Here is an 11,436-nt window from a genome sequence, read left to right on the forward strand (position 1 = left end):
AAGTCACTTCCTGTTGGTCGAAAGACAACTTTTTGCTTAATGAAATAAGAAATATTGATGCGGTTAATTAATTAAACATTTGCATGGGAATTAGAATTATTTAAATATCTAATAGATTTTGCGGCAAAAATAAATATAACCGGGGCTTAGAGCTTAGGAATGTCGTTAATTTCATCTCAATTTGTTGCCTCATGAGCAAATTGAAAAGGTATTCAATTAATTTTTGTTTAATTAAAACAGATTGGATATAAAATTACATACTTATATTTGTTTTAGCTTTCACCGAACAAGTGAATTAGAAATACATAAGGTGTTGTTTCACAAACAAATCGGATATAACTAGCTTAAAAAGCTTTGATGGTTGCTCTTCATCATCATCACCTTATTCCAGTTACTAATATTAGTTATTAATAATTAATAATTCGTTGCATATTAACTAAGAGGTTATTAAATGTTTATTTCCTTAGTAATAACTCTTGAGTGCAGAATTTATCATTCTGCCAAAGACGTGGCATATTGACCACAAGAACCTTTGCCTTTTTAATCATGAAAAAAGATAGGTGAACAGAAAAGAGAATTGCGCGGGAAGTGTTAACAATGATATTTAGTCATAAATAGTGTTTAGTTGGAATTTTTAATGAAATGTTTGTACATACATTAGTGTAAGTATAACAACATTTTGGCTGCCGTGATGCTGATTTCAATTTAAACAATAACAAACTTTTCAATCTCATTAATTAGCACCATAGTTAATATCAATTATCATGCAGAAAGATGGCTATAATCATGTCGTACGGTGCCGGCTTGAAAACCTATTGTTATGCGTTAACTATACTATAATTATGAGTAAAAAGCTCTCACAAATGAGAAGACAAATACATAAATTAAAAGCATTAGCTAACAGGTGCATTGGACATGCGCCCTTGTAAAATATTGACAAGTTAAAAGAAAGCAGAACTTAAAGGAAAAAAATCGAAGTACTGTCATCTTAGCAATTCCTAAATAATAGTGTAAGTTAATTTAAAAGTATTTACAAGGCAAGTAAAAATATTTTTCAATGTTTCCGCCCGGGATCGAACCGGGGACCTTGTGCGTGTGAAGCACACGTGATAACCGCTACACTACGGAAACTTGAATATTGTAACAGAAAATATCAAGAGCAAAGAGATTTATTTAATTAGGTCAGTATTGCCTACGGGAAAACCACCATTTATTATTCACTAAAATCCATACAACAACTTGTATTAAACAACGATATTAACAAACCCTTTGCACAGACGCCTTAACGGACATCGTGCCTGCATTTATTATTTAAAGGTAATATTAAATGAATTGATTAAATATTAGTCAGAAGTTACAAGGTATATTAACATTTAGGCAGTCATCAATCAATAGAAGTGTATTTTCAAAGACTAGATGATTACAAGCCGTCTTTGCAATGATGTCCAACTTATCCAAAACGCATCCGCCCCAATGCCCTCCTTCGACTACTCTTACGTACTAAATTAATTCCGATCACAAAACTATGTATTACATAAAATATATTATACATGAGTAAGAGAAAGTGAATAATGACACAAAAAATGCTTACATTTACATTAATAAAGTAAATAGTCGTATTAAATAAAATTTACATGTCACCAAAGTTGAATCAATGGGGCCGTAGACATTATAAATAATAGATGTAGAACGCTGTTTTTTTTTTTCACGAGGCACACAATTATTCTTAATTAGGACTCAGCAAATCTACTATTCTGTATATTTACATAGTCTCTTTACTATATTAGTCAGACAACAAATAGTAATAGATTCCAAACATTGTTGAAATAACTGCAATATCAGGGGTATTAATCCCAAAATAAATAAGGCCAATTTATTACTCAAAACAACAAGATAAGTTCCTTAGAAACAAAGTAACCTACTGCAAGAAAATGTCTACAATTTTATTGCATTACATTACTAGATTAGCAAACTGCATGAGCCAAAAATGTAGCACAATTTGCGAAACGCAGAATGCTTTTAGTGAATACAATTTCTCATTACTGTGATATGTCATATTATGTTCGTCTTTCTTCATTTTATTTACAATGAGACTTGTATCTTAATCTCATTATGAAACAATAGTTATCTATAATATTGTCAAATTCTCACGTTTAGTATTGTCAAATATGCGCAAAATATTTCAACAAACACATTTCGGGTGTTTCCCGTTGGGCCGATGGACCTATCGATCAATTCCATATTTCGTTGTCCAAATTAATGTTTATTTCACACGTCTACCTCGTACTCGTTAACTGGCGTGACAATGATAAAAAAGACAAATAAATTCTAGTAACGAACAGACGATTCATTTCATCGCTGTCACAAATCAATCGCGCTAACTCGTAATAAATATGCTAGCGACCATTTTAAACGTCGGCTAAACTTGAATCCCAAGCGACTTTGCGACGGGTAATTAATACAAATAGATTCGCCATAATTTTTCTTTATCTGGGATATTTCTGGCTTTATAGATATAACTAATTGCTTGAAGTAAGTCGATAGAAATTCGTAGAGTTCTTGATAATGTTTATCTAAACCTTCGTGAAGATTAATGTAATAACGATGACGATTGTTAGATAGCTAAAGCTACCATATGATCTATATACTTGGTGTCCAATGATATGCGATGTATGTTAAAAAGTATTATGTTACTATACTACAATTTTGTTCCTAGTTTTGTATAGAAAAAAAAATCTAATCCTACAAACACATTGTGGTGAACCTATAAACGAATGACATAATTGGATCCCTCGATAAGTTTCGCAACATATTACCGCATTAGAAAGCCGAGCCTGTCCACGTAGGTTCCTCTTGGCATGCCTTAAAAAGTTCGAGAATTGTCGCGGTTAAAATTCCCGCCACGGGCTGCGTGTCAGGAATCAGCACATTAATATCATTCGCAAATCGAACGACAGAAGTGGGTCACACGTGACATGACTTTTGTCGCTTAATTCATTATTTTAGGACATTCATCTTATCTACCGATATATTAAGTAAGCTGTTATATCTAACTCGTCACCAATTAAGTTATACTGTTGGTTAGTTGGTGACAGTTTTTTTAAGAAGTTTGCAAAATAGCAATCATTTATATAATCCACCAGAGCTTTGGTCTCCCTCGACCTCAGCGCCCTTCAATTATTTGCGAAAATGTACTTGGCTTCATCCATCTTCACAATACTTCAATGTTTTTAGGCAGGCAGACTATGAACATAAAAATCCTGACATGAGGGCGGCACAATCTCTATGGATGTTTCCCATTGGGTTGATGGATCAGTGGGCCTATAACAGGAAACACCATAGATATCAGATAATATAGAGGTCAGTGGGAAACACCCATTTCTATGAATGTTGCAACACTTTACATTAATGTCGTTTAAAAATATAAATCCAACGAAATTGTTATTGCCATTACAACAAATTAGTTCGGTAGGTTTTCCGCGAGATGGCGAGGCGAGGCTATCTCATATTTATACACGGAATCAATAAATCATTGCTAAATAAATCTCTTACGATGAACTTTTCAAAACCTTCATTAATTTTGTTTTATTGCAATTCTAAATTCTCATCAATCAAGTTTTTGACATAACTTAGATGTCATATCTTACTGTCAACGTCAGTCTGAATTTCTGACTCATTACGATTTTACCTTTAAAATCTGAAATAAATTACTTTTGAAATCTAAATTAAATTCCGTAAATTAGTCTAGCCATGGCTTATTTAACCCAGCCAGATTATGTGAAGTATGCTTGCTCTTGTGGTCAGATCAAACCGATAACAAGCTTGTATTTTTGTCGCCACTGCTTGCAGATACGCTGCGGCTTTTGTATATGCCATGAAGTAAGTGAATCAAATATGTAAATTCATCACGTATTTTAAATATTAAATCCAATAATAAAAACTACTCCATAATACAATTTTACACTTTTAGAACAAAGTATTTTAGAACCTTTTGTATCTTAAGTATACCGTTGTAAGAGTCTACACCGTTACTAAGGAAGTAATTTGCTGGTTGCTATTGATAGTCCTAATTTGGTAGTGATCATTCTATTAAATATTGGTGATATATGAGTGCTTGTCTGAGTACAATACAAATATATATCACTAATAACTATACTAACTCTGTTCCCCAAGGTGGACTCTCATTACTGTGCCAACTGTCTGGAGAACATGCCATCATCAGAAGCAAGGCTGAAAAAGAACAGATGCAGCAGTTGTTTTGACTGCCCCAGTTGCTTCCATACACTTTCTACAAGGTAAACTTTGATATGTTACAATGATGATTCTTTTTATATGTATAATTAATATCTTATTAAAATATTTTCAATCTGCTAATAGTATAATAAAGTTTTTATCCATTTTAGGGCCACACTGGCTCAACCGCGGCAAACTCCGGAACAAGGATCCGGTGACTCTAAAGTGGAAAATAAACAAGCCAAGAAAATGTACTACCTGTCCTGTTTTAACTGTAGATGGACATCAAGGGATGTTGGTATACCAGACCAGCCTGTAGGTAAATCTAATTTTTATGGTATTTATATCAATTCAACACCATAATTTTGTAAAGAGGAACATCAAATTTCCATATATGGCAGCCATTCTTTCACTTTTTCCTTTTTTTGTCAAATTACTACATAAAGTCAAGTTATTGTAAACAAAAACACAAGATATGTGCGTAATTGTTGTCAAATTATTCTTAACAAGACCTATATTGACTTTGATTTTATATCTTTCTTGTAGCCTCAGGTGGTTGGCCAGAGAGAGTAAATCCAAATGCGACCCGCATAAACCAACTCCTTGACTACTATAAGGCCATCGCCCAGCAGGAAAAGCAAGAAAAATTGGACAGGGAGCGGAAAAAGTTTGCAATCAGAGGAAAATACATTACTCTTACTGTTTGTACTAATATTAAATTGTTATAATTGAATTTTCAACTGTATTATATTTGACAGTCAACAAATTTTTCATCATCATGATTTGTAGTAGAAATGTCATTGTTTTGATAAACATAATTTTTAAAATTTCACATGGATAAGGTATCAGTACTAACCAGGTTGTGAATAATGAAATATGGTTTGAACAGGATAAAACTGGTTTAACTGGTGCAATGGCTCGGAACATAGCCGGCCTACCTTCCAGTGAGAGTACAATGTCTGCAATAGCCAACTTTGTGCCGAGTGAGGCCTCCGCTGAGGTTGAAGAGTTATCAGAGGATTTCTACACTAAGGAACTGAACTTAAATCAAAGTAGGTTATGTATATCAAAGTTATAAAATAATTGACAGCCATAATTTTTTTTTTTTTTGCGAACTTCATTTTTCGCGTACACTTATTGTCAAAAAAAATTGCCCGTTACTGTGCAATAATCTCTTTAAAATAAAGTTCAACAGAAGGATATGTACTTATGAAGGTATTCATGTAACGATTTATCAATTAATCTCCAGTAACGAGCATGCCACAGCGGCTTGCTGCTCCGGAGTGGCAGCCGAGCAGCGTGTCACGCCTGTATCCAATCGCTAAGCTGCTGAGCGTGAAGCGCAGTCAGCGCTGCCGGGCCTGTGACCACAACCTCACCAAGCCTGAGTACAACCCAGGATCTATCAAGTTTAAAATTGAACTCCTCGCATTGTAAGTCGATATAAGCCATGTGGATAGTAGTTTGAATCACCTGGATAGTTTTAAAAGACGCTTTGATAGTTTATAAGTCATCTGAATAGTTTTGTAAGTCACTTATATAGTTTTTATAACTCACTTGGTTAGTAGTTATAAAAGGCACTTAAAGAGCTTGACAAACTGACAACTTTTTATAAATATTTATAATTTGTAAGAAATGATAACTAATAATCGTTGACATAGGAGTAAAATGTAAAATCTGTAGCTATCATGTGCCGGAAGTGAAGATAATATCATACGAGCCGATAAAGCCGGGCTGCACGTCTGCGCTGCTGCTGAAGCTGACCAACCCGACCGGTCACGAGATGCAGGTGCGTCTGCTGCAGCCCGAGGAGGTGCCCGACACTGAGGACAGGCTGGAGGAGCCCAAGAGTCTAGAGAAGTCGCTCGAAAAGTCGCTCAATTTGGAAAAAGTTAGTACTGTCGTGTACCTTTAGAGAAAATAAAGGAATATATTAAATAGAAATGTGTAAATGTTATTATTGTGGTAGGACAATCTGTGGTACGAGACGGTGCAGCGCAAGGCGGACGTCACGGCGACGTGTCGTGTGGTGACGCCCGACGTGACGTTGACGTTGGCGCAGCGAGACGACGCCGCGGAGTACGACGACGACGCCACGCACGATGCCAACGAGTTAGTTACAACTGTTTATTACACGAGCAAGTGGCCACCTGAATCGCCAATAGTGACGTGACATGGACTGTGTGGTTTTACTGGCATCAGATAGTGCTTTTCATTGTGCCAGCGCTGACTTTGAGTGTTACTGGCGTACTGTACTGGCACAATGTGAACAAGAGATAATTTACTGTTACAGTATAATCCTGTGGCGCAAGTCCAACAAGCTGGCGCTGCGGCTGCAGGTGAGTTGCGGCGCAGAGATGGGTGCGGGCAGTGCTGCGGAGGCGGCGCTGGCGCTGCAGTACCGGTACCGCAACACCGTGCCTGCCGCACACGAGCCGCGCGACCACACGCTGCATGCCACACTGCTGCTGCAGCTGGGACATGTCTCTGGGTAAACTAACTCTGCTGTCCCACTAACACGACTATTTTTATCTTGGTTTAACTCTTTTCAAATATTATGGCGGTCCAAAGTCATCGGCGCGCTGCCCATTATACCTAATATTGTGTTCTGCGCAGCGATTGCAAAGTTAAGAGCCGCTAAGATATATGAAAGCAATTATACATGAAAAGGATTTCGACTAGAACGGCCATGACCTATCATAATCACAGTCCTTAGCGGCTAGAGACATGCAGTCACAGTGGAAAATGGGTGTAACTAATGTTACTCTACATGCAGAACAAGCTTGTATGGGAATGTTTGATTTAATTGAAAACTAAATAGTAATACAGGTGCTTTCATTATCTTTTTATAAAAATTAATGAGAAAAGTAGCGCTTGACATCAATCAAACTTATTGGCAAGGTGATGTCTAGAGATAGTATACAACTCTAGTTTAGTGGCAGTCTATACATTCTTCTCGGGTGAATTAATTATTGAAAATGTATGTAATTTTATTCCTGATGTCTCGAATCCATATGCACTAGTCTGAGAATAAACTCCATATGTAAAATTGTTTATGAAATATTAAACAAAGCACAATAATTTATATTTAACATTGTAACCGTAAATTCAGTTCAATTATACAATACTTTGTGTATTTTAATAAATTTATTGTTGAATTAAAATTATTGATGAATTAGGATTTGTAAATAATATTAAATTGCTATAAAAAATATTATTTTGGCAAATTTTCTTCACATTCAAAAAGTAATATATTATTGTAGTTCATATGACTTTGTAACTTTATTTTCAGCTGCATAATATATTAATTTTAATATAGTGATATCTTAAAACATTCATGTATTTAATATTAATCGCTTTCTGTAAATGTAAAGAAATTATCATGAAATTCCACTATTATTAAAGTAAGAGACGAAAAAGAGATTTTTAAGTATTAATAAATAATTTATTACACTTTTACTTTTTTAGTTTTATATAAAGATTCGCATTCTCACTATATTTATATATGCTTAAGCATAAATACAGGTTGTTTTTCTTAAATGTGGTTTTGTTTCATCTTCCTATCCAACATCCCTTTAATTTTTATATTTTATGATTTTTTGATAATCAAAATTCTATTTCCAGTTCTATCATATAATCTTTGCATGAAGGCATTGCTTTGATGAGGTTTTTAAACTTTGGAATATGTATAGAATTTATTGATGGGTTCTTCAATATAAATAAAATAGTCAATAAACATCATCATTTTAATAACCACATAAGTACCAACCTGTGTATAAAAGAAACAAACAAATAAAATAAAACCATTGAAATTATATTCCCGTTTATATTACCCCTAGCATCCCAAAATGTAATGAAAATTTATTTGCCCGCAAAAAGATTGAGTATTTATTTAAATAATCCCACAAGTTGTTTAATTTTTCTATTACAAGCTAAGTAATAAAAATTCGTAACAAAGCCTTAGCCTAACAGTCAGTAAATGCATATAAAATTTATCCCTTTCATAATAATCTCTGAATTTGTGCAGCCTGGAAAGGCGTTAATGCTTATTTTACAGTCATTTATGAGTATAAACTTTTATATTTACTTGTTTGATAAGTTGAACATCATTGAACCTGAGTCTTAGCAGAATAAATTACATCATTGATGCCTACTCCGTCATAGCTGCTGCCAACAAGAGAAATTGGTAGGTTGTGGTCTTGTATGTACTGCCTCACATTATCTACTCTATCGTAATGACCTATAACATATTGAGGAATGCACTTATTCAGAATTTGAACATGATGTGCTGCCGGTTTCTCCTTTATGTTCAATATGGACCGTACTTCACGCTGCGCTATCTCAAACAACTCTTTTTCAGTTATATTCTGTCCAAACTTTTCTTCAAACCACCTACCACCCAACATCACAGTTAAAACTGTACCATTTTGATCAGGAAGACAGCAGGAGTCAAACACCACACCAAGAATAGGGGAGTTCTCTATAGGAGGCACCAAAAATCCAAATGCAGGTGAAATAAGGGGCTTGTCTGTATCAAAATAAAAGTTGACCAAGCCAACTGTCACAAATGGTATACCTTTCAGGTTTGCAGCCAGATCTGGATGCTGTTTCTCAACTAAATCTGCCAAAGCATGTGATGGTATGGAAGAATACACATGGTTTGCCATTATCTCTTCTCCAGATCTATTGATCAACTTTACAGTACTTGAGTCAACAAATTGTATCTCATTTACTTTGTTGTTCAATTTAACATCAACATTGTTCTCTCTGAGATGCTGCAACAAGGTGGCTGGAAAATTGGCAATACCACCTTTTATTGTATACACATTCCATTTCTCCTCCTGAGCTCTTTTTGCTAGTTCACTTAAATATAGATCATTGTCATTTTTTCCCTTCATGAAAGACTTCATCATACCTTTCATGACACCTCCATAATTCTGTTCCCACTCAAAAAGTGTTTTCATAAGAAATTTAACAGATATTTCTTTGGCATCTCCAGCACAAATGCCACATATCATAGGAGCAATTGCATAATCTGCTATCTCTTTACCGAAACGTCTTTCAGCGAAATTATAAATCGAATCATCTTTCATTTGCTTTTGCGGACTACGCAAGTCATTGAATATTGCATAAATAAGTGGCTTCGAAAAAGGTTCATTTGTCTGGAAAACGCCTTTTAAACTCGACGGCAATAAATGCAACGAATTGTTAACGTAAATCATTCTGTTTTTAGCTGCGGGGTGATCCGATTTTATGGGGAAGACGTGCTCGCTGAGACCTAAGTCTTGAATCATATTCAATGTGTTCAATCCAACGATACCTTTAGGCCGGATGGTCCGCGGTCCCTGCTCGAATATATAATCCTTCGTTTTTATTGACTTTATCCATCCTCCACAATAATTTGTTGCTTCTAGTAATAATAATTTCAAGTTATTATTATTACTTATGTTATTTTTGAGCAGATAGTAAGCGGTGGACAATCCGCCTATTCCTCCACCAAGTATTACTGCCATTGCTACTTCGTATGTTACTGTTCTTGCACGAATGGTATTTATTTTACATAATTTAAGTGAAATGATTAGTAACTAGTTTATTAATTAGGTTAATTTAACGCAATTATTAAAGCCATTTGTTTAGATATCTTGCGTGTATTGGCGTGTCAGACGTTTTTGTTTATAAATTATCATTCACAATTTGACATTGACATATTGACATGACTTTTTATAAAGATAAAATATTTAATCAAAAACCTATGAAATTTGAAGAAAATAGTTTTATTAGGTTTTCACGCTTTGCAATCAAATCATTATCTAATATAATTTGTAGTATAATATAATATGCTAATTTAACGTAAGAGTTATATACATATACAAACAACGACAAAAAGCACGCTCGTGTCCCAGAAGGGATAAGGCAGGGAGCAAGCCTGCAAGCGAACAAGCCCTATTCCGCAATATTGCATTTAGAGTGAAACTGACACACGTATCCTCTTAATCATGTCGTTGGTTATGGGTTTATAGGTATAATAATATATGCATGACTCATTTTTTTTTAAACTGTAAAATATCCTATGAAAGCGATAATGTGGTTGCGGTATTGTCACCAATCATCACTATAAAATAAAACAAGTGAAATCTAGTAAAGGGATAAATTGAGGTAACAAGCGTATGAAGTATTGGTCCGTGTGATGGCCACAGCTGCAGTGTCGCGCCCTGATAATGAATTCCAATTTCATACTCATTTCACCCGCATTTACTCGCGCCCGCTAGGTTTGGGACTAACTGGAAGATAGCTGATATCACGAGAGTTGTTTTCTTAGATATACTTCTTGTTTTTCAGTGGGGTTTTCTATCAAATTAATTATTATTTGTTTAAAATGTGACACTATTTTTTTAATGATGCTTGTGCGATTTCCTGATAATATTATTTTACTTAAATAACAGAGGTTTCTTGGACTTGGTATATCTTTTTGCACTAAGTGTCTAGATCGTTATCAACATACATGTTACATTTTTGGTAAAGTTGGGTTTCGCCCATTGATAAAGTCGTATATCCAAATTCCGGCACAGCTCTATGTTATTCTTTGCGTATATAAACTGTTGCGAGGATTAAAATCCTTTCATTCTGTTTCGGGACACTACAAAGTGATCGCACGATGAGTTCCTCGAGACCCAAACTCTGCGACAAGAAGATAAAATTGGCTGTGTAATATATGGTATGAATTAAACGACGGTTAGCTGGGGACTGATTTATTTTGCCAAATTAACAGGGTAGGTTGACATCACCTACCTACATTAACAATAATACATTACAATATCCCTCTCCAGATGAATTACAATGAAAATTAAAGCAATAATAATTGCACAAACTTAAATGACTAATCAAGAAAAGAAAACTTTTTTTTTTGTTTAATATAAATAAATTAATCGGTTACAAAAACAGTGTGAAATTAACCAAGCTACCATCACATACACCGCCCTTAAAATGTTGCTAGTTCCAATCAGGCAAACAAATTAATACAACTTTTAAATAAACAAAAAAAAAACTTAAACTTAATCGTAACTTAACTTGACGGTAACTTGTACACAAGGATATTGTTATAAAAAATAGAACGAAATTTAAGAAGAATAGTTTTTAGTACTAACTAGGGAAATATGAAAATATTATGTTTATTAAGTGCAATACAATAGTAGGTAAAGTAAC

At 34.5% G+C, this 11,436-nt stretch overlaps 2 protein-coding genes and 1 non-coding gene across 3 annotated transcripts; 1 reads left to right on the plus strand and 2 right to left on the minus strand.

Annotated features, from left to right (window-relative positions):
- Nucleotides 1-1,058: 1,058 nt before the first annotated feature.
- TRNAV-CAC (transfer RNA valine (anticodon CAC)) lies at nt 1,059-1,131 on the minus strand. The gene has a single exon. It is a non-coding gene; the product is annotated as a tRNA-Val (tRNA).
- Nucleotides 1,132-3,642: 2,511 nt separating this feature from the next.
- On the plus strand, nt 3,643-7,404 carry DCTN4-p62 (dynactin subunit 4). The gene is made up of 9 exons (XM_013309739.1): nt 3,643-3,879; nt 4,174-4,295; nt 4,404-4,552; nt 4,780-4,934; nt 5,123-5,285; nt 5,483-5,666; nt 5,917-6,124; nt 6,203-6,345; nt 6,527-7,404. The coding sequence occupies exons 1-9, from the start codon at nt 3,751-3,753 to the stop codon at nt 6,726-6,728; spliced, it is 1,455 nt and encodes a 484-aa protein (XP_013165193.1). The 5' UTR covers nt 3,643-3,750; the 3' UTR covers nt 6,729-7,404.
- Nucleotides 7,405-7,965: 561 nt separating this feature from the next.
- On the minus strand, nt 7,966-9,924 carry Ppox (protoporphyrinogen oxidase). Its single transcript, XM_013309018.1, has one exon. It carries the CDS (start codon nt 9,744-9,746, stop codon nt 8,340-8,342), a length of 1,407 nt encoding a protein of 468 aa, XP_013164472.1. The 5' UTR covers nt 9,747-9,924; the 3' UTR covers nt 7,966-8,339.
- Between the last annotated feature and the right edge of the window lie 1,512 nt (nt 9,925-11,436).

The sequence above is a fragment of the Papilio xuthus genome, unplaced genomic scaffold (genome assembly GCF_000836235.2).
Source record: "Papilio xuthus unplaced genomic scaffold, Pxut_1.1 DF827777.1, whole genome shotgun sequence".
NCBI classification, from domain to species: domain Eukaryota; kingdom Metazoa; phylum Arthropoda; class Insecta; order Lepidoptera; family Papilionidae; genus Papilio; species Papilio xuthus.

Bases quoted from the DNA above. Each gene is read 5' to 3' on its own strand.
- DCTN4-p62 (XM_013309739.1), top strand. From the start codon at position 3,751: ATGGCTTATTTAACCCAGCCAGATTATGTGAAGTATGCTTGCTCTTGT. The intron at 4,553-4,779 runs GTAAATCTAATT...TCTTTCTTGTAG, and splicing joins TATACCAGACCAGCCTGTAG to CCTCAGGTGGTTGGCCAGAG. The intron at 6,346-6,526 runs GTTAGTTACAAC...TTACTGTTACAG, and splicing joins GCCACGCACGATGCCAACGA to TATAATCCTGTGGCGCAAGT.
- Ppox (XM_013309018.1), bottom strand. From the start codon at position 9,746: ATGGCAGTAATACTTGGTGGAGGAATAGGCGGATTGTCCACCGCTTAC.